Source organism: Melanostigma gelatinosum (genome assembly GCF_949748355.1).
Source record: "Melanostigma gelatinosum genome assembly, chromosome: 15".
Classification (NCBI taxonomy): domain Eukaryota; kingdom Metazoa; phylum Chordata; class Actinopteri; order Perciformes; family Zoarcidae; genus Melanostigma; species Melanostigma gelatinosum.
The window spans coordinates 15,088,303-15,109,357 of NC_136648.1; the positions used below are offsets into that span (position 1 = coordinate 15,088,303).

Genomic DNA, 21,055 nt, shown 5'->3' on the forward strand with positions numbered 1-21,055 from the left:
AATACTTAAGTGTTGTGTCAAACCTTTTTTCTAAACCATTCCTAATCAGACAGCCACACATCCAGCTTACAAAACCAACACAAGGCCACTCTTTCCATACAGAAAGCCCAGTTTGAGTTTACATTTTTGAGCATGAAGTTAAGTTTGAATCTTGAATGATGGACTTGCTATCGAGCCAAATTCCGAAGTATGGCTCAGCAAGAGTGATATGGCAGGAAACACTAGAGGAGGATACCATGTACTTTGTCTTGTCAGCATTTCAAACAACTGATTAAGAAGTGATAATTGGAAAGCCTCACAGGCAGACTGAAGCTGAGTCAGATCCTTGGTTGGGCCTGACAGGTATAAAATGTTATCATTTGCTTATCGTTAAAATACTGAGTCGGAGGAATCGTGTTATGTGTGTGTTTAACCGCATTGATGATGGTAAGAAGTTATTTTATTCTTTTATTTAAATATTAGTAATAAATGCATCCTGATGAATGCTACAAATAGGTCAACCTGTTTTCATCACAGTCATATAATTCAACACTCAAAAATACACATTGAGCTTACACTTTAACTCAAAAAATGTATGATTTTAAATTGAGGAGGTTAATTTATTGTGGTGTGCATGTCATCACTTTAGATCTACTATTTAAAACAATCCTGAAGTGATTGTTAAATCATCAATATGTTTGCATGTTGGTACAGATTCCATCCCGTCTTTTCTCGTTCTCATTTGTACCTGCCTGCCCTCTTGTGGATCGACGATACAGCAGCAGTGTATGCAAGCAAACATTCAGTTTCCCATCTGCATTTTAGGCCTGAAAAAAGAGAAAGAAACACACAGCCGTTTTAGAAGAAATGACAAGAATGTAAGTGGATGCCTATACGCACCGGCCCACATCACTCATTCACAGGCCTAAGTGTACAGGTAAATGGGCTGAAAATGAGCATGAGGCGTTGGATGAATGTGAGAGGACCTCTGTGTGTCTGCTGCGTCCTCCCACTCAGTGTGAGAGGCACACGCAGAGCATTTCGTCTATTTCAGTGCCTGGATATGTGAGCTCTTTTCTTCACTGTTCCCTCCAAGACCATATGACTCACTCACACGTTCACAATCTGATTCCTGCAGGCAGCGAGGCAGCGCTGCTGGAAGAATCAGGCCCTCAAAGTGGAAGCCACTGTGGTCAATCACATGCAAACGCCTTCACTTAGCCTCAAAGATCATCACAAGTCCATTTTACTGTTTGTTTGAAGCACATATCTCCCTGAATCATTTACTGTTGTATCGTTCTTTTATCCTCTTATGTTGTTATATATCTTCTTTTTAACTGTTCTACCTCATCTTACGGCTGCCATAAAGTGCCACCTTTGAAGTTATAAAAGATAAATGCCAAAGTTCAGTGGAAACATGTTTTTCTGGTACACGAAGCATAGCCAGGAGAGCGGATCAAGACAACCAGTTATTGATTAATAACACGTGACCTCTCAAGGTAACCAGGTGGCGTTTGGAGCATCTATCTGCAATGTTGGAAATATTGGACCTTTTAACGTTGAGATCACACTGACCTGCAAGAACGTGTACTCAAACACAGGCGCATACAACCCTGAAACAGGTCATATTACCATAATAATGTGTATTATGGGTTCATTTGGTGAATAAATACTATCGTTGACTCTGGATGAATTGGAAAGCACAACAGGTGTGACCCTCTGTTGATCACCCCCTGGTATTGTCACCGCTCCACCTCAAAGGAGTCTATTACTTCAGCTTCTCTGGCCGTAGTACAATTTTCTTTCATTATTTAATTTAATTTATTTCTTAGTTTATTTTTAACGTAACTGTCTCACTGAGCTTCCTGTTGTTGTTTTTATTGCCTTGCTTTGCCGCTTTGACTGTCAAAGCACTTAGTTACACTGTCATATTCTTGATTAGAGTTTGTTTGGTCTGGTCGCTCAGCAGGAGAAAACTGACTTTGGTGTTCTGGTAAATTCAAGGGTATTTCCTTCTTCGTGTGGTATATAAAGCATGGTGGTTAGAGCTGATCAAGACAAGCAGAAGCAAGGGAAAGATGAAGACCTCCGTGGCTGTGTTGACGTTATCCCTCTTCTACCTTAGTGGAGCTGAGGTGCAGCGGCTGGATCACCGAGCAGGAGAGAGCAACAGCACAGAGAGTCCAAACATCGAGCCATCTGGTATTTGTTCATGTGACCTGACTGGGAGCCAGAAAAACTGCTGCCAACTTGTTGTCATCTTAAGGGAACTAGAGTCCAAACTGAAAAACACTGAGAAACAAGTCGAGGATCTGAGGAGAGAGGTCCAAGGTAAGAACATTTATCCTGACTTTGTTTCGTCTATGTATCATTTGTTGTTTACAGGTTGTTTCCGGTTTAGTTGTCTTCAAACAAAATAAACATCATAATGACTTCATCTACCCTCTCAAGGTAAACGGGTGGCGTTTGGAGCAACTCTCGGCGATTCTGTAACTATCGGACCTTTTAACGTTGAGTTCACACTGACCTACAAGAGCGTCTTCTTTAACACAGGCGCATACAACCCTGCAACAGGTAAACGTGCCATAACAACGTGTATTCATAGATACACATGTTCATTTGGTGAATAAATGCTGCCGTTGAAATGGAAACAACAACAGGTGTAACCCTCTGTTGATCATCCCCAGGTATTTTCACTGCTCCAGTCAAAGGAGTCTATTACTTCAGCTTCTCTGGCTGTAATCATTCATCCAGACCATTGGAGCTGGCTCTGATGAAGAACGGAGAGCGGATGGTTGTTGCTTTCAACCATGCAAGAGATGGACAACGCTTCGAGACAGCCACCAATGGCATGACTCTACAGCTTGAAGTGGGAGAACATGTGTACATAAGTCTCTGGCGAAACACCTGGATCTATGGCAATATGTACAACACCTTCATTGGTCATTTGTTATTCCCTCTGTAAGTTAAAAGGGAGTTTAGTGGTTGCTTCTGATGAAAGTAAGCTGAACTTTCCCTTTCATTTGAACTCTTACAATCCCAGAAAGGTGTTGACGATAAAGCAAACCCTGTGATAAGTGTGTACATTGAGAACTGTACATGTATTGATATTATGTTTGCCTTTATAAGGTGTTTTTATTAATAAAGTGACTCAAGTCTAAAAATAAAAATGCACACTGCCATTTCCTTCCTGTTTCCAGTCTTTGTGCTAAGCTAAGCTAACCTAGTGCTGGCTATATCTTTATATGTAGCGGACAGACGCATTGGGTGGAATTGATCCCTCCAACTAACGCTCAGCAAACAGGCAAATAAGCGTACTATTGAGCTGTTGCTTTGAGGGACAGACAGGAGATGGGTATAAGTCTTTGGATTGAACCTCTATGGAAAGTGCACAAGACAAAGAGTGGAGGGGTACGAGTGAACACATGACTTCACTTGACCTTCCACGTGGTTACCAGCAAAAGTCCGTCTGCGTCACTGTGAGTATAAACTACGAGAAGCTAACCAAGGAAATGGCAACATGCCATCTCAGCTTTTAGTCTCCGTACGACGTCTTACCGTAGACTCTCCTCTGCAGTTGCGCAGCTTCTATTGCAAAACCCAAGTCAAGCTTTGCACACAGGACATATGATGAAGGAAGAGTTTCCTACTTCCCCTTTTTCTCACACGGTGAACCCATTCCTGCTGCTGGGGTCAGGCTGAGCGTGTATGCTGTCAGCTGCCACGTTGGTTTGAGTTCATGTGGTTTAACAATGTTAAAGGCGTGACAGCTTTTCAACACTCAAAAGTCAGAAGGCTCTTTAGGGTGAGACGTCTGCAGCAGTTGGAAGGTGCCAGTGTTTTTACTGCTATGTTACCATTTCTTTCTCAGGCCGTGAGTCCAAAAAGCTCAAAGTGAACCAGCCGTGGCAACGACTGTAAATTAGTGTCACATGATCCTGCTGGCTTTTAGCTCAACTCTCATCGCATGGAGCCATTGCACGCCATGCACCACAACCTACACAAGTGAAATCTCTTCATCCTTTCCCCCGTCGTGTCCCTCTCCTTCATTTTCTATCAGAGATTTCAGATCAAAGGACGTATAGTTCTCGGAGCATGAAGGACCGGGGGTCACGGGCACCCGAGGGAGGACAGGCTGTGACGACGCAGAACATTTATTTCTCAATGGTTAAAAAGGAACTGCGTGTCCGTTTCAACATTTCATAGATCTGAGGTGAGGTTGCCGCAACACAGGAAGCATTCTATCATCCACCCACACTAAAAGAGTAAGAACGTATCAGTAAAGCTGCGGTCGACAGGTTTGCATGTAATGAAATGCTAACGCAGCACAGCTTGTAGACATGTAGCTTTAGACAAAACGGGTTAATGTATGCTAAAGGAAGATTGCTTTTATCTCACATGTATTACACATCTACTAAGCCGAACAGGCAGATCTTGATCTTGAAATTCAGGAGGAAGGTTTGTGTAATATTGCAGTAAGCACAAGATGGTGTCAGATTTTAGGCAAACCTCCAGCTCCGAAGGCGTAGGAGCAGCTTGAAAACTGTATTTGTAACATACATGTATATATTTCTATATCGCTTCTATAGTTATAGAAGTCATGCCAAAATACGATTCACTACTTTATTTCAACAACCGTAAGATGAGCAGCACTTTGCATAATGTATTGAACTGTTAGTTAAGCTAGTTAACGTGGAGTTAGTTCTAACCACTCTATTTGTAGTTCAGTTAACAAAAATCTAAATCTGTGCAAATTTGGATTCATGTTGTACACATTTGCACTGAACATCTGATATATAAATATACACGTATATATATACGTGTATATTTATATTTGTTTTCTTTTTTTACAATTTTGAGCCTTTAAAAGTAAGTTTAAATATAGCAATCTGTGAAACTTACAGGGAAAATCTCTCTTCGATTGTAAACAACTCATAAACAACCCGAAAAGTAATCTCTAAAAGTAAATTATATGTTTTCTTTATGTCAAGTCTTGATCTAGTTACTGAAGCTGTCAAATGAATGAAATTAGAGTAAAAAGTACAATATGTCCTTCTGAAATGGAGTGGAGTAGAACTACAAACAACAAAAAACTCAAGTTACGTGAACCTCAAAACTGTACTAAACTAGTTGATAAAAAGTTCTTTCCACTGACAGGCAGTGACAGTAGTCCTGTTGGCTCATCGAGTTACGTATTATTTTACATCTGTGAAGCAAAGTGAACACATTCGACCACTTGCTCGGATCAAAAATGTGTAGCTAAGCAACTAAATCAGGTTGCGCATTTATCTGGCAGCTTCTTTTGTGCCGTCTGTTCCCTTTGTGTCCTAAAATATAAAAGCGATCTTGCAGGGTTGTTGCTTTTTTTTGACGACACGTCTGAGTACGAGCTGTAGGTGCAATTCCCATCTGCATGCTACTTAATATCTCCGGAAGTTCATCTCCTGCTGTGTGTCTACGCACTTCTGCTGAAGAGTCTTATTCATTTAAAATGGGAGATATTTTCCCAATCAAATAGAAAGAAAATAGATAGCATGTGTTGGGTAAAACCAGAGTAATCTGCAGTAATAGACAGCTCTTTAATGAAAGGACTACGGGATGACAACAAGGCAGGCATAGCTGGGCTCATTGAAGCGAACCCTTTCTTCACACAGGACCTGAACATGTGAGCATGTCACGAGATCGAATTTGGTAATCTGACCTTGAATCTCTGCGGTTAGAGGGACACTCGAGGCAGCAGCTCATTGGCCGGTCTGAGGAACGTTTTAGTTTTTTTTACAACATACCAGTCGACGGTATGTGTGGCTGATAGAAAAGCCCCCTCTGTCCTCCGATGCACAGCCTAGAAAACATGCGGCGGGAAGAGGGGAAAGGGTCCCCCCCCCCGAGCATAACACTCTTACTGGAAACCCAACCCACTACCCAAACAACTGGAAAGAGACGTTTTTTTTCTTATTCACGTGCCGGGGCCACGATCACTTAGTCAATAGCACGACCGAGGTGTTGAAGGCTATTCAGTAAGCATTTAAAACCCGCAACTCTGTTTTTCATTTTCAGAAAGAAGTGTCAAATATGGCTTCTAGTGCCGCGCCTTCCATCACATGAGATCTAAATACCAAGAAAAGGCAACTAATTATGGTGATTAACCTTTGTTTTTAAATTAAATCACAATATTTTGTATGACGTTCAAACGTATTGGATAATATGAGCTCACGGTGACGAACAGAGAAAAGCCGCAAATCTTGACATTGGTGAAGCTGGAAGTAGAAACTGTTTTTTTTTATCTTCAAATATTACTTTAACTGTGAATCAGTTGTCAGTTAATACATTTGTTGGCTGATCAATTCATGGGCCACTCAGAGGGACAATCACATTCAAAGCGCCCCAAAAAGAACTCTTTATGTCATCAGCAGGGACAAGCACGGTACACAGCGTTACGTAAAATGCTTTTTGTATTACAAGTCTTTCAAACCGACAGGTGGATGGCAGAAGATTTTGTCCAAATGGAGAATTAACAATGACCGTAAGTCACAAATGTCACTTTTAAGAAAAGACAAAGAACCTAGATAAGAACGGACAAACATGGCTTGCCTTTCACCGAACCGTAATGCTAGTAGGTTAAAGTTGCTCTGTTGTTCTTGTTGGACTAGTACCTCGAGAAACGGCCTGAACCGGACCCTGAAACAGCAGGTCTGGTACAAGCTCAGCCTCTTTTCACTTTGACACCAAACAAAAGTAGATTGTTCACTGGAAACTGCTAAAAAGTTCTGATTGCCATCAAGACGCGCTGCAGAAGAAGAAGTATAGGGCTCATCGGTTGGCACAGTCACAGGAGTTTTCTTGGGGAAGGCACTTGACATGGGTTTGTTCCCCATGCAGCGACAGCAATGCACTAAAGGTCCTCGTTTGTGCACACTGAGGAGGGGCACCGTCAGCTAAGTGCAAGTTCCGTGATAAATCCACTTCAGGGGGGTACAAACTAGAATATAAAGTCCTAACTCAAGTCCACAGCTTAAAATACAGTATCTTGAGTGGGTGGCGATCTGCGGCCTCTTGGATCACATCTGACCTTTTTGGGGGGAAATAAATTGAGATCTTATTTGAGTAACCTGCGCAAGGCTTGAGTGGTGATTGATGCGCTTGAGAGCGTGTTCAGGTCTGCTGCTCTCAGGCAAAAAAAGAAGAAGTAGACAAATCCAAAGAAGCATACCCCCTTAAAAGTGACCCCCCTCCTCCCCCCCCAGACAGATGGACCCCGGGCCTAGAAGATGCAACAGTACAACTTAAGAAATAAAACCACACAAAAACAACAAGTGTCTCTTAGGTTTCACAATAAGACATTCCCATCGAGGCACATTTCCAGAGAAGTGTCATATACAAAGCTATATAAAAAAAATCCCAAAACATTCAAGTACTTTGTCATGTAAACACTTTTCCAGACTATAATACATCATCGATTGTTGTCGTCGATTTGTGTTTGTGTGCAACAATAAGACAACAGTGTGAGGAGAGAGAATAGATATGCAAAACGCAAGTTAAGAAGCTCAAATTCAGCACGGATGCACTTGTGTCTGTATGTTGTTGTTGTTGTTGTTCTTTCTTTTAGAGCAGGACACATGAACAGCACTGGTTGCCACCACTGGGAACAGTGGAATAGTTCATCTGTCGGACTATTTCTGCAAACAGTTCGTCGACCGAGCCTTTATTTTTGGCAGAAGTTTCCATAAACGGGCAGGTCCACTCCTGGGCCAGCGCCTTGCCTTCCCCGGAAGACACCTCTCTCTCCCCCTCCAGGTCCACCTTGTTGCCCACCAGGATCATGAGCACCCGCTCGTACCGCTTCACCCGGATGATCTGGTCTCTCATGGGCTTGATGTCCTGGAAGCTCTGCTGGTTCACCAGGCTGTAGACCAGGATGAAGCCCTGGCCGTTCTTGATGTACAGGTCTCGCATCGAGGCGAACTGCTCGGTCCCCGCCGTGTCCAGGATCTCCAGCACCGACGGGGACGAGTCCACCTCGATCTCCTTCCTGTAGAAATCCTCTATCGTGGGATCGTACTTCTCGATGAAGGAGCCCGTCACGAACTGGACCGTCAGCGCGGATTTGCCGACTCCACCCGACCCCAACACAACCACTTTGTACTCCCTCATGGCTCGTGGGGGGGTAAGATAGACAAGACACCTCCTTTTTTTTTCCAGCTACGAAGCCTGTTCTGTCTCCCACCCGCTGACCAGCCCCGATGTTTTCAAATGGAGCAGGCAGGGAAGGCTGCCCTCTCGCTCGGTTAGGAGTCAAACCCCACGCCGTGGAATCCTCCCAGTCCGCTCTGTGACGGCCCGCGGAGCGCAGATCCGAGGAGAACGACCGCGCCTGGACATTAGCGGGGAAGATTATAGCACATTTTGGTCCGACCGTATTGTGCAACGACGGGGCTGGGAAGCGTGATCGCTTCTCTCCTCTCGCGCGGCGTTTCCTGCCCACATCCTCGAGCGCGTCAAAAGCCGAGACTCAGTTCCGTTTTCTTAAAGGAGCCGTCACCCCGAAAGAAAACAACAACCACTCAGTCGGCGACATCGGGTGACCGACGGATACTGCAGGCGCGTGCGCGTGTCTGCGGCCCGGTCTGCGTGACCTCTGCCCCTCGCGTGCATGCTCACAGTCATTGCTCTCAACAAGAGGCTCTCGAGCTGCCCGTTGTCCCTGTAATTATGATTATGTATGATAATGCATCCTAATGAGGTCATTAATTAGGACATTTACATATATCAGCTTACTTACCTTCACCACATGGGCCAGTGGTGGAGGAAGAACTCACATCTTTAATTACTGCGTGAAAATACTACAAATAAAAAATACGACAAAATAAAAGTAAAAACTAAATATTTCTCAAGTAAAAGTACCAAAGTGTTAGCGTGACTATATATCCTGAAAAGTGGGCTACCAAATGTAAAAGTATTATGCAGAATGTCCCAATCATATATTTATCATATTAATATATATATTTTTGTGTAAACACTGCTATAATATTGCAGCAAATTTTTTTAATTACTTTACTTTCTGCTGGGTAGTTTAACCTATTGTACTGTATAATAACTTATTTGTTGATTTATATGTTGTATTCATAATTTAAATGTGCAAAGTAACTAGAAATTACAACAGTAATTACAATACAATATTGGCTTTCAAAATGTGGTGGAGTAGAGGTATAAAGAAGCATATGGAAATACTCAAATGAGGCCCTTAAGTACCTTAAAATTGTACTCAAGCACAATACTTGGCTATGTGTACTTAACTATCACCACTTCCTGCAATATTGCAACATAAAAAGTACTCTATTACGAAACCAGCATTGAAAATGTCTGTAAGTAAAAGTATCAAAAGTAGTACACAATATATATTTTCATGTCAAATCTCAGTCAGTAAAGTACAAATAATTATCAAGTAGTAAAAAGTACAACATTTCGCGCTGAAATGTTGTGAAAAATAATTGAAATAGAAATACTCAAGTACCTCAAACACTTGAATAAATGTATTTCGCTGCATTCCACTACTGACATGGAGTTGCTTTTATTTTTCATGTTAGAATAATATATTTTGATTCTTAATGTTTATTTATTTATTCTTAAAATGTTTTCACATTTTGTCTGTGTTTTCATGAGATTGTATAGCAGTATTTGACAATGAATAAATACAATGCTGTGTGAATGAAGTAAAGCATTGTCACAGAATATTATGAAAAAGCATATCAAATCTAATCAGATTACTCAATTCTATAGCAGTTTTTTTTAATCGTTTATTGTGCTTCATCCGTTGTGATAATCCGTTATCATCAGATCTGATAGACGACACATGGCAACATAATATCCTGCTAACATGCTCCATGACAACATAATGAGGATAAGAAGCCCGACCGATGCTACGTTAATGTAACAGAGAGGTTGAGTTATAGATTGAAGAGATTATGAAGTTAAAGCAGAGAAAGATTTAGTTTTTCTTGTCACTGCTTGTATTAGAAAACCTGTCATTAGATTTGGGAGTGAATGCAGGTTCCTGTGTTTTGAATTTTGGAGGTGCGACTTCCTTTGTTCACATCTGGCAAACACGCCTCACTGTAAGAATAACAAACCTATTCTGTCTGAACCCTACAGGCTACACTCTCTCCGAAAGATAGAAATAAGACCCCTGATGGAATAGGACCCACTTCTGACCCAGATACACCACATTGTCATGAAGATTGCCCTGCAGCAAGATCAATTTAATTAATAATAATAATATCGGTCTCTGTGGAGCTGCTCCAGTCTCGCTGACATTGAACCCTCAAGGTTGAAGTTCAGAAACAATGACGAATACGCTCTCCTACATTCTCCCCCTCACATAGTATGAGCTGCCAAAATCTAGTGGGAAATAAACACATATTGATATGTTATTAAATATCAAGTTGGATGCAAACATCTGAAACACCCAGCACACACAGAGGCAGTGACCACACACCTGTTGCATGAGCAAATCAAATATTGTTTTATTCAGATTTCAGATTTTCGAGTCAATTATGGCAACAATAAAATGTGCATCAACAAATCTGAAGACAGAATAGTACATTATTGTGTGGCAACTGTTAGCAAATACATAAATCGATGGTTGCACTTACAAGTAAAAAGCAGTCAAAGCATACATGTGCCCCCAGCAGGGAAGAGAAACCATGGCTCCAGCCAGCAGACTGGAGAAAATGGTGCTTTGGTTCTGTAGCAACTAAACACAGCAGCCTCCGGCCAGAAACACGGCGACCGGTCGGCTGGTACATTCATTTCAAAGACTAATTTTCCAAATACGCATTTGGTGCGGCGAGCCTTCGCCTGCTGAGTGCACAGCTGTGATAGCAGGAAGAGCTTCCCGTGAGTCAGTGTCGACTGTCATTATATGGCTATGAGAAAGTATCTGGGGGTGGATGAGTGCTAATATCTTTGATCATTCTTTAAATAACACGTTTGCATGGAAAATATTGTTATCACACAAGAGCAAGATGACTTGTTTTTGAAGTATTATTTCTCTGCGCTGTGGATGTTATCTACTGTACGTGTACCCCCCCCCCACAGCATATTGCTATGTATTCTGTAATCTGAATGAGTTCTTTCTTTACATAACTACGCATTTGTATTTGCGTTTACATGTTTTTACCTTTACATGCAGTCAAATCAAATTAGAATAGAATACACATTTTGAAAGTTTAATGTATCAGCTGTGCCATGGGAGCAGCAATACTGCATAACCAAGTCTAACAACTGATATATGGATATTATTGGATATGTCATCCCACAGGAGGGGTGGAGTAAGCATGACGCGGGGGTATCTATTCCCCTTTGAAATTCCCTGGCAATACTACTGATAAAATAAGACAAAAAGCGCATAGCTTTCTCTGAAGGCATTGGCGAAGAAACTAGTGCCCTTCTTTGCAAGCAATTGCTTTTTTTTTTTTAAGCTGGTCTTCTAATTCAAGAATTTAAATTAATCTAACAAAATTCCTTATAATTATAGATCTTTTTTTTATTCAAAATAATATCTCAATATGATACACATTTGTTTTCTCTGTTCATTTGACTATATACAGAAGTGCAAAAAGTCAACCTTCATCCCTTAGGTTAGAACTCATCATCTGCAGCATTTCAGACCTCTCCGGTCTGGGAAAGTCTTTGCTTTCTCGCTGCCAATTTCACTACCCAACACACATCCAAAGACCCGTCAACCTCGCTGCTCGTTTTGGCCTGACATTCAGGGCAAACTTAAGAAATATTCAAACAAAAGTACATATCTTTTTTTTTTTTTTTTTAAATGGATACAGTAGAAAATAAGTTTTACTCTAAAACATGGACAATCTATATTTCAAGACAATATATTTTCAAACATGATCTTGACATGTTACAAGGAAAATTTTAAGTTGGTTAAAACATTAGTTGTTTTTTTTCGTCTGCAGTGGCAGCAAATCAACTGATCTCATTCCTTGTATCAAAAAAGTCTTTCATCCACAAAATGAACTGACAATGTAACATCATCTGAAAAAGAAAAAGACATCCAGCTCTATGAATGAAGTGAATATTTAAAACTGACTCAACACATTATCCATTATATGGTTTGAAAAAGTTATGAATGTCATACTACCTCAAAATCTACTACGGCTATATCAATGTTGTCAAGTAATATATAGTAAGGCAAAAAAAAAAAAAAAAAAAGAGAAGAAGAAAACTCTACAACTACAGACCTCAAATAGATTCAAATCCTTAAGTAGTACATAACACAGAAGTTCAATGAAATTTAAGAGTAATTGTTACTGTTACACAGAGAGAAAGAATGAAAAAGAAGAGATCATAAGCGCCATGTGACAGAACTATAAAACATCATTGGTGTTCTTTACCTGCACGGTGATTGAAAGTACATTTGATTGGGCCGGGACCCATTAACTGTAATCTAAGGCTTCGTTAGGTACACTACAATCAGTAAAGACACACTACACACCTCTGTGAAAACACAAACGAGATGTGATCATAGAATCCACGATGAATGAAGGATGATAAAACATTTTTTCCCTTAATTAAGCCTCTTGAGAGATGCTTCTGTAACCATTTGTAAATATGATTGAGAGAAAAAAGTGTGCTTTGGTTTGTGTAGTCAGATCTACAAGTGAAAGAGAACCTTCGCGTTTTGCTTGGAAATACAAACACACAATATGCTGCTTTTCCTCAAAAGCGAAAGTTCACATTGGATGAGATGTGAAATTAAAAACAGGGTGACCGGACAGATAATCATTCAAGTGCACATGCGGTTTAAATGACCGAATAGACCTCCAGGTCTGTTGTTTTGAATCCCCATCAATGGCTCAACAGTGCTTCTTGGAGGCACAGTTTTTAGAGTAGCTCCTCTTTAAAACGAGGGAGAACAAGGTTACACGGTGTCAACTGAAGCCACACCCCCTACTTCAACACGCTTTATCGTCAAAGGACTCGAGCAACAACTTAATCCCAACAAAAGAAACACTCGTCTATGAAAAGAGGTACGACAAACTTTAGAAAAACCCTCCAATTTCATTTTAAAAGAAAAAAATACATCAAAATTAAAACCAAATATTTTGGCGAGAACCCCACTTCTAAAACGGATTAATTAGAGAAATGAAAAGTAGAAAAGAAAAAAGAAAAACACCCACAATGGAGATTCTGAAAACAAAACAATACAAAAAGAGCCATACAAAACTTTTACCTTCAGTAAACAAATAACACTGCTGAGATAACACTCTGGTTTTAGCTGTATGGCCTTGATGGCACATGACGAGGTGAGAAAAGCTATAGCCTGGCTGTGCTTTCAAGGTGCACAGGTCTGTTGGTTTACCCAGAACATTCATACGTCCAAGACCCTCATTTCAGCACACACTAGTTTCACTAGTGGCCGTAAAAACACAACACTGTACATGCCCAATTCTTTTGGCCAATAAAAATTCCTGTTAAAATCATTGTTCAGATTTCCAATTAAATTCAAGCTGCGTGTTTGCATCATGTTTGAAATATGGCTGTCAATCAAAACATAATCATAGAGCAGAACAAATTCAAAAAAGAAAAAAAAAAAAAAAAAGGAAGGAAAAATCTTGGCCGACTGACGTACCAGCACTGGATGTTGCTGTTCTGCAACCGGGCTCTTGACCTTCCGTGCATGCGGTAATGATGATAATTAGAAGAAATTGAGTGATATGATTTCGTCAGACACGGAGGTGTGATGTGAACTGTTCCCACAGAGGGAGAGAGACACACACTGACCCCGGCACCAAGATGTTCTCTCAGCTGGACTTTTTGGAATTTGACAACACATTCTTCTTGGCGTTGCTATGTGGGAGGATGGCACAGACCACGCGTCGCACCTTTGATGTTTACACATGTGATGAGACCATCGTCGTGGAGCGGCTAAGAGATGGCAGACCCTCCTCGTCCCCGTTGCTTGACATTCTGAAGGTTATGTACATAAAGGCTGAACTCTTTTGGCTTGGACGGTGCCAGCACACATTCATTTGATCTGGAAGACACGACGGATTGTACTTGAATCAAACAGTTTTTTTGCGGGTTTTGCTCCCGAAAGAGGCAGAAGGTTGAAGACTACTTGCAGCCAAAACTAGCACACTTTGTGATGAATAGAGAGAATAGGAAATAGGAACTCACTGTTCTTGAGAGGAACTACATTTGAGTCAGGTACTTGTGACTACTCAGATGATCTGCAGATATTATTGGAATCTGGGGATAAAAAAACCCAGAGAAAACGGATCAAATGGAGCATCCCAAACGTTGGCTGGCAACACAAACACACATCAACATATTTTAACCACATCCTCTTAAGACGAGGTCATTACTGAAAATGGATAGAGATCACAAAATAGAAAAAAAATTGGCAAGAGTTTTGGTTATGACATCAAGAATCAACAGACACTTGTGGACAGCAGGGAGGGGGGGGGGGGGATTCTGTCATTGAGGTGGCTTCCTCATGCAAATCTAAGTCCTCCATGTTGTTGACCGGCACACCCCAGGTAAGTGCAGTGAAATGGTCCTGGATCAAGACTGGTAACATGATGGCTCATCCTACATTTTCTCTTACAGACTGGTTTTAGGACTTTTCTGACTTTGCTTCGTTTAGTTTAGTGTATTTGATATTGGCGTCACAGTAGCTTTACTGTAGGACCAGATGCACTGTGTTCATAACTTTAATCATGAATATTTCCAGCTTTTAATGAACACGAGGAACATGGTAAAGCTTTGCTTTACAAGCTGGAAGCAGCAGCGAAAAAAGCAACAAAAAAAAGAAAAGAAACAAGCACCAAAGGGCACAGATAGAGACTTTTGCACAGGCTGTGTGCAAATGGCTCTAATACATTTCATAAAACTACCTCATACATACCAATTGCATGTATTCGTTGGTAGTCAACTTTGATAAGGAAGAGTCCTCAAAATGGGAAAGGACAAAAATCGAGGTTACAACAAGGACAAACGTTAAATACAATACAGTATGTTTTTCCAGAAAGACAGATAGTTTAAAGAAACGTGTAGATATTGTGGTTAGTTCAAAGTATCACAGTATGATGTGTAGGCCAACAAGAGGGAGTACCGCCTTTTACCCAACCCACCCCCGGCTGTAAGACACAAGCATCCCCAGGTCGTGAGAGTGAGAGAGAGACAGAGAGAGAAGGAGAGACAGAGAGAGAGAGAGAGCGAGAGAGCGAGAGAGAGAGAGAGAGAGAGAGAGAGAGAGAGAGAGAGAGAGGCAGTAGAGGTGCAAACCTGATTGGCGGCAGTTGCGAAGGGGCTTGTGGCAGATGTGTTGGCTGCAGACAAACTGGCTGGATTACCACCGTGCATCATGGGAACTTTTTGGGGAGGGAAAATCATGTAAGCAAAAATACACAGAGGAGCAGTGTGGCCACATACATACCAGGCAAATGAGGGAAGGAGAAGGAGAGCGGGGGAGTCAGAGAGGGATTGGGTTTAACCGGTTCCCTTTCTTCCCTCTGCCGACACTGATAAGACGTCTTGTGATTTGAGAACTTGCCGTGACGCAGTGTGGCTGCAGTCACTCACTTCCACATTTGTGTGTATTGTTAGTGATCAAATGACCAATACGTTACTCTCCTGGTAAACACCAACATTAATAAAGTCACATGAGTCTTTAAGGCAGAGGAGATAAGGGAGAAGGTCATAATTAAACTCCATCCAGTTTTCTAAATCTGTTTTTTTTTTTTAAGTTTCAATAGGTGTCAGGTTAGACAAGCCAAAAGCCAAGTTTAGAGCGAGCATGAGGACCACAGTGGTCAAGCAAGATATAGTAGGTGCACAGAGAATTATAACAAAATAAAGTTCAGTTAAAATGATTGTGAACAACAACTGTCTTACAGGTAATAAATAACATTTAAATGCCACAAAAAGTTAGTCTTTCCTTAAGTGGAGGACTCTTGCTTATGCTTCAAATCACGCAACCAAAACAGTGACCCTCAGGTCACCAAAATCTCCTTTTAAAAATCCCAAAGTCGTTATAATACAGTCAATTTCAGAGCATGGCTCAATTTTTGATGACGTGCGAGTCACAGACACGAGGTTACAGACAACTGAAGAAGGAAAGCTGGAACCTACCAATGCTGGCTGAAGGTGTCATGCACAATATTGAGCCTGCCCATCATGCAGTGCAACAGGAAGTGGATTGGATAGGGAAGAGAAATCAAAACAGCCCATCACATGGTTCGTTAGAGTGAGGGGAGAGATAAGGTGGGGGAGAAAAGGTTAATATCCCTTGGACACAGTCATCACTGATTGGGAAAAAGGCGAAGTGCTGAACTCATATCTGCTCATCAAAATGCAATCGTACGTCTTAACTTTTGTCTGAAGTGCACTGCATATGAATGTGTAATACAACAAGAGTGATAGTGCGGTTATGATTGGTGACTATCGAGTATTAAACATCACATACACGCTCGAGACAGAAGTGAGGAGGACTGCGGCTGTGTACAGAAGCCGGACTTTTGTTGCCATTAACCGACCCGCACCGCTGATCAGAGCCCAAGCCCAAGCCCCCAGCAATGGTTCCCCATCAACATGTGGGTAATCACACCATGGACACTTCTCTCAACTAGTAACAACGTTCTGTCCTTGTTCTTACGAACATCCATGCCTTGCTCATGCAGCCTGCGAGTACTACTCTATGTGCTGTTTTATTAAAGCGATTAGGAGGCAGAGAGGCATTCTAACCAACTCTTAACAACTAGTGGCCATGCAACACCATACAAAGCATAATGCACAAATCTGTCGAAGCATTCTTAGACTTTCAACTCAAACGTTTGACCCTCACAAGCCTGGAATGAAATCTGGAGCTTTTAAAGTTATGTGTCTGATAATCTTTGGAAGTTCCCTCTGTCTGAGGACAAAAGCAAGTTGTCCCCAAACAAGCTGCTCTGTCCTGCAATCTACCACTTTGCCCATCCCCCAGACAAGCAGCGAGCCGGGTTAGACTGATCCAGGCATCCTCTGGGCGGTCAGAGCACTGGTGGTGGTGGTTGCTTTGGAAGCCATACCTGATGGGAGGAAAGCAGCCTGCTGCTGAAACTGCATGCTGGCCAGGGCCTGTTGGTACTGGAGCATGCTGGTGTTAAACATGGCAGAGGCCCCGTTGGCCTTCTCCAGGGCTACCCGCTTGGGCATGGGAGCCATGATACTAGGGGCGATGCCCTGCCCAGCCAGAAGGAGGGTGGCCAGTGAGAAAGAAAAAAAAGAGAGAGAGAGAGAGAGAAGGTGTGTTGGAAAGAGGCAAAAACGGGAAAGAAAACAAAAAAGGTACATACGTTAGAGGACATCATATAAACAGCATCAGAACATCCTTGTGTGTACAACAACAGGATCATCATATCATCAGTAGCAAGCAAGCAGCAGTCTGACACAAGTACTAGACAAGCAGGAGCATGGTGCCTACTGGAGCTACTGGCTAACAAGCATTCATATATTCAGTGTATTTCATCTGGAAGCTTTACTTCGTATTTCCTAAATGCAATGTGAGCAAGCATTAGCTATTCAAACAATAAGGCTGCTAACAGGAGAGGGAACAGGTAGGAAGCACAGAGAGAGGGAGGCTGCACTGCTAGCTCCATGATAAACTGTGGAAGCCATGTTTAAGTGATGGTTCACTCTCAGACAAACGTCAAAAACGGTCTCAGGCCGAGGGACATGAGTCAGATGTTTAAAAACTGGTTTTCTTCTGGTGGGATTTACACCATGAAACGCTGTGTATGTGGATTTTGGCCTCGGCGTGAGGCCCTCCTTGAGGTGGGTGATGGAGTGAACTATCATTTGAACTGTAATCATCTGTTATGGTTTTAAAAAGACTGTTCCTCTTAGCCCCACCCTTATCCTTCTGACATGCACTAGTAACACAGACATGCACACGTTGGATTGAGCTGCTCCACAACACTGACCACTGACTTGGACGTAAGAACTGAAGCCATGCCGCCATTATAGAAGCTCTACTTCCCTAGCACCTCGCTGACTTTTGTTAAATAGGCTACAGGTGATGAATTGATTGTGGCTCCGTATCGCAAAATCCCACATTAGAATTAGTGTTTGAAGGTGATTTTTAATGCGTGAAGATAAGTCGTTTTGGTGAACCCGGAAAGCCACAATCATTTTATCACGGGCAATAATGACAGATCAACAGGAGGAAAGAACAGACATTGCACTGAGACGACGACAACAAAAATAGCTAGGTATCTTTGGTTAAAACACTGCTCTACAACAAAGCCACATGCCAAGCTAAAAGGTGAAAGGTCATAGTACCAGGTCAAAGGTTGCGTCGAGGGGTCGCTTCAGTGATTTGACAGCCGACTGAGTCTTAATTAGCAGGCAGCGAGCACATGATGGCAATGGGCCAATGGGGTTCAAGCGCATTAACATAAACCAGCAAGCAGAGGTGCATCATGGGGGCAGCAGTGCAGTTTGGGTATAGGTGAGAAAAAACAAAAACAAATAAAAAAACAAATCATTGGAATGCAATATACAAGGGGATCACAGGACTAAGGCATGCACAGTGTGGACACTATAGCTCTACTGCTCGACAGTTACATGATCATCAATAATCAATGATAGCTACCAATCTACATTAGTTATTGTCACACACAGATGGATGAATATAGCGGTGAGAATAGTATTAAAACATTTCTTTAAGTGGGTCTCGGGACAGAACATTACACAGAAGCACGATCCACAGCTTTCTGTTTCACTGTGACGTGACGAGGGTCGGCCCAAAGCTCTCAGCCTCGCTACGTCAACGAGAGCGCGTAGCAAACACACACTGTGTTCAACGGGACAATAGCGGCTGCACTATTGCTCACAGGTGCCGTTACTGTGACACAGCACAATGAATCGCCACTTTTAATAATGTCAAGAGGAAGAGAAGTAGGAGATAGGAAGTACAGAAACAATAGTGTCATGAATAAGAACAAGCCATGAGAGAAAGAGAGAGAGGAACTGACTCTCTGCTTGTAGTCTGGGGTGAGGTGAACAAGGAACAAGACAAGTCGTGTTTTTTTTCAGATTAGCGTGGAAATAATGCAACATTGTCTGATCCTTCTTCATGTCATCCTGTCCTGAGCAGAGTCTACCCAACCCGAGTTGCAGACCGTGATAACCTGGCAAAAGCAGAACTGAGAAAGCTACATCATACCAACCGGGAGAGGTGAGACACAGAGCATACTTCCTACTGGGTGAACTTTTAGCAGATCGCACTGATTGCTCCTCTAAGCCTGCCGTGTGGGTGTAAATGAGTGTGAGCACGCTTGTACAGACTGCTCACCATGGCGGCGGCGGCTGTGGCCTGGTTCACCTGGTGCTGGGCAGCCTTAATTTTGGCCTGCAGATGGGCCGGCGGGTGGAAGTACTTGCACTTTTCCCGAGAGCATCGACCCTTGATGTAGTCCATGCACACGGTGACGGTGTTGTCGTTGGTGTCGATCATGGTGCTGTCCGAGGGGTGGGCGAAGCGACAGTCGGTCTCCCCCCGGGAGCAGCTGCCCCTCTGATATTCCCGACACACCTGGAAGCAAAGTGAGGGGACAGAAATCAGGAAAAGACGCGGAGGTTAGCACTCTAACCCTATAACAATAGAATTTCTTTCGAAATATCTCTGATGTGTTTATTGGAGCGCGAGTCTCAGATATTTTTAAAAGTCTATATGTGAGACACCAGAGGGCAGCACCTTCTTTTAAATTAGACACCATGAAGCATGGGTATGACTCATCTGCTATCTACCCTGCTTTTCTGCTACAAGTGTATGTTTGCACTCCATAAAGACAATAACCGTCACAGTTTGAGCATTTATTACTCACTTTTACATTTTACTGATGTGTTTTAAAAGAGGAGACATTTTCTAACACGGCATTTCTGAGTCTTATGGTTTAGTGATTCTTTTTTTTTACAACCATAAAAAAAAAAGAAAAAATATTGAGATACTTCCAGTGCAGCAACAAAAAAGTTTTACATTTTGGTGGAGATGTCTCAGAATCAGAGAGCAAAGGCTTCTTTCCAGACTCAAACGATCGCACCACCAGCTACGGTAGAGGAGGAAGACACAGGAGACTCGATAGACCAGAATGCAATGCTGCCACAACAAGCGTTAAGTTTTACTTGACTAGAAAGTTAAGTTTTACTTGACTAGAAAGAACGTGTTGCTTTGCTGCTGCTACTGGTGCTGTGGAAGTCGTTACTGCTCGTTCCACTCAAGTACATATTCCTCACGTTCAGCCTCACATCTGGCGCTTGTCTGAGGGTTTGTGAAACGCTCAAACTGTACAAGAACTAGGTGAGACAGTTCACGTAAGAGTGAGGAAACAAGTCTTAAACACAAAGCAACTATGACAATGCACTCGGCAGCATAATCTGATGAAATATTACACTTTATGAACTTCTGAGGGTTTTATTTTCATTTTATTTCAATTAGCTTCTCTTTTGAATAAATGCATCTGCTACCAAATTAGAATTCAGTTTCTGAAACGAAGTTTATTTCAGTCCAGTAAATGGTGCTGTTGTACTTTTGCTTGTTAAACCACTTGTTAATAACACTGGTCTTGTTTACAGGCTCATTATAATACTGGGTCGCTGCCCTACCACTAAGAAACACATCATGAAGTAGATTTTATTAGTTTTTCGTGAGGAGTGGCTTGACACCGTGCTTCATAACAATGTTGAGAAGACCAGGTTCAATGCATCGGCCCGTTACCTCGAGTCTATCTGTTCTCAGCAGTTTCTGGGCTGCGGCAGCGGCAGAGTTGGGGACTTGGCCGACGTTGGGGCTGGAGGCCATGAGGACGGGGGTACTGGGCATTATCTCTTGGGGCATCAGGCCTGGTGACATGGGACTCAGGTAGGGATTAAAGGCTGCGGCTGCAGCTGCTGCTGCTGCACTGGCGTTGGTGGCCATGCCTGGCACCATCGAGAACATGGGCTGGAAGGGACGGAAAATAAAAGCAGGGGAATGAAATAATTATATGTCGACGGGAACCACAAACCGGGTGCTTTTTTG

The 21,055-nt window shown here is 42.3% G+C and overlaps 3 protein-coding genes across 16 annotated transcripts in view; 1 reads left to right on the forward strand and 2 right to left on the reverse strand.

The window, feature by feature from the left end:
• Nucleotides 1–2,057: 2,057 nt before the first annotated feature.
• LOC306789837 (cerebellin-1-like) lies at nt 2,058–2,944 on the forward strand (the record flags this gene model as incomplete). Its single annotated transcript, XM_079285904.1, has 3 exons — nt 2,058–2,310; nt 2,431–2,553; nt 2,667–2,944. The coding sequence occupies 3 exons, from the start codon at nt 2,058–2,060 to the stop codon at nt 2,942–2,944; spliced, it is 654 nt and encodes a 217-aa protein (XP_079142030.1).
• Nucleotides 2,945–6,319: 3,375 nt separating this feature from the next.
• LOC306788899 (ras-related protein Rap-2a-like) lies at nt 6,320–8,424 on the reverse strand. The gene has a single exon (XM_079284598.1). The coding sequence runs from the start codon at nt 8,128–8,130 to the stop codon at nt 7,582–7,584; it is 549 nt and encodes a 182-aa protein (XP_079140724.1). The 5' UTR covers nt 8,131–8,424; the 3' UTR covers nt 6,320–7,581.
• Nucleotides 8,425–10,474: 2,050 nt separating this feature from the next.
• The window catches only part of mbnl1 (muscleblind-like splicing regulator 1), a 39,948-nt gene continuing 29,367 nt past the window's right edge, over nt 10,475–21,055 (reverse strand). For 7 of the 14 annotated variants that reach the window (XM_079284588.1, XM_079284587.1, XM_079284591.1 and 4 more), the window contains exons 4-12: nt 20,753–20,977; nt 19,331–19,570; nt 18,316–18,369; nt 17,064–17,217; nt 16,129–16,164; nt 15,283–15,368; nt 14,903–14,929; nt 14,173–14,244; nt 10,475–14,029 (exon numbers count right to left, since the gene is read on the reverse strand). In XM_079284588.1, coding sequence (XP_079140714.1) covers nt 14,188–14,244; nt 14,903–14,929; nt 15,283–15,368; nt 16,129–16,164; nt 17,064–17,217; nt 18,316–18,369; nt 19,331–19,570; nt 20,753–20,977 — 879 coding nt within the window. In that variant the 3' untranslated portion in view covers nt 10,475–14,029; nt 14,173–14,187. The remainder of the gene's footprint in view (nt 14,030–14,172; nt 14,245–14,902; nt 14,930–15,282; nt 15,369–16,128; nt 16,165–17,063; nt 17,218–18,315; nt 18,370–19,330; nt 19,571–20,752; nt 20,978–21,055) is intronic. The other 7 variants (XM_079284583.1, XM_079284592.1, XM_079284580.1 and 4 more) reach the window with 4 other exon arrangements.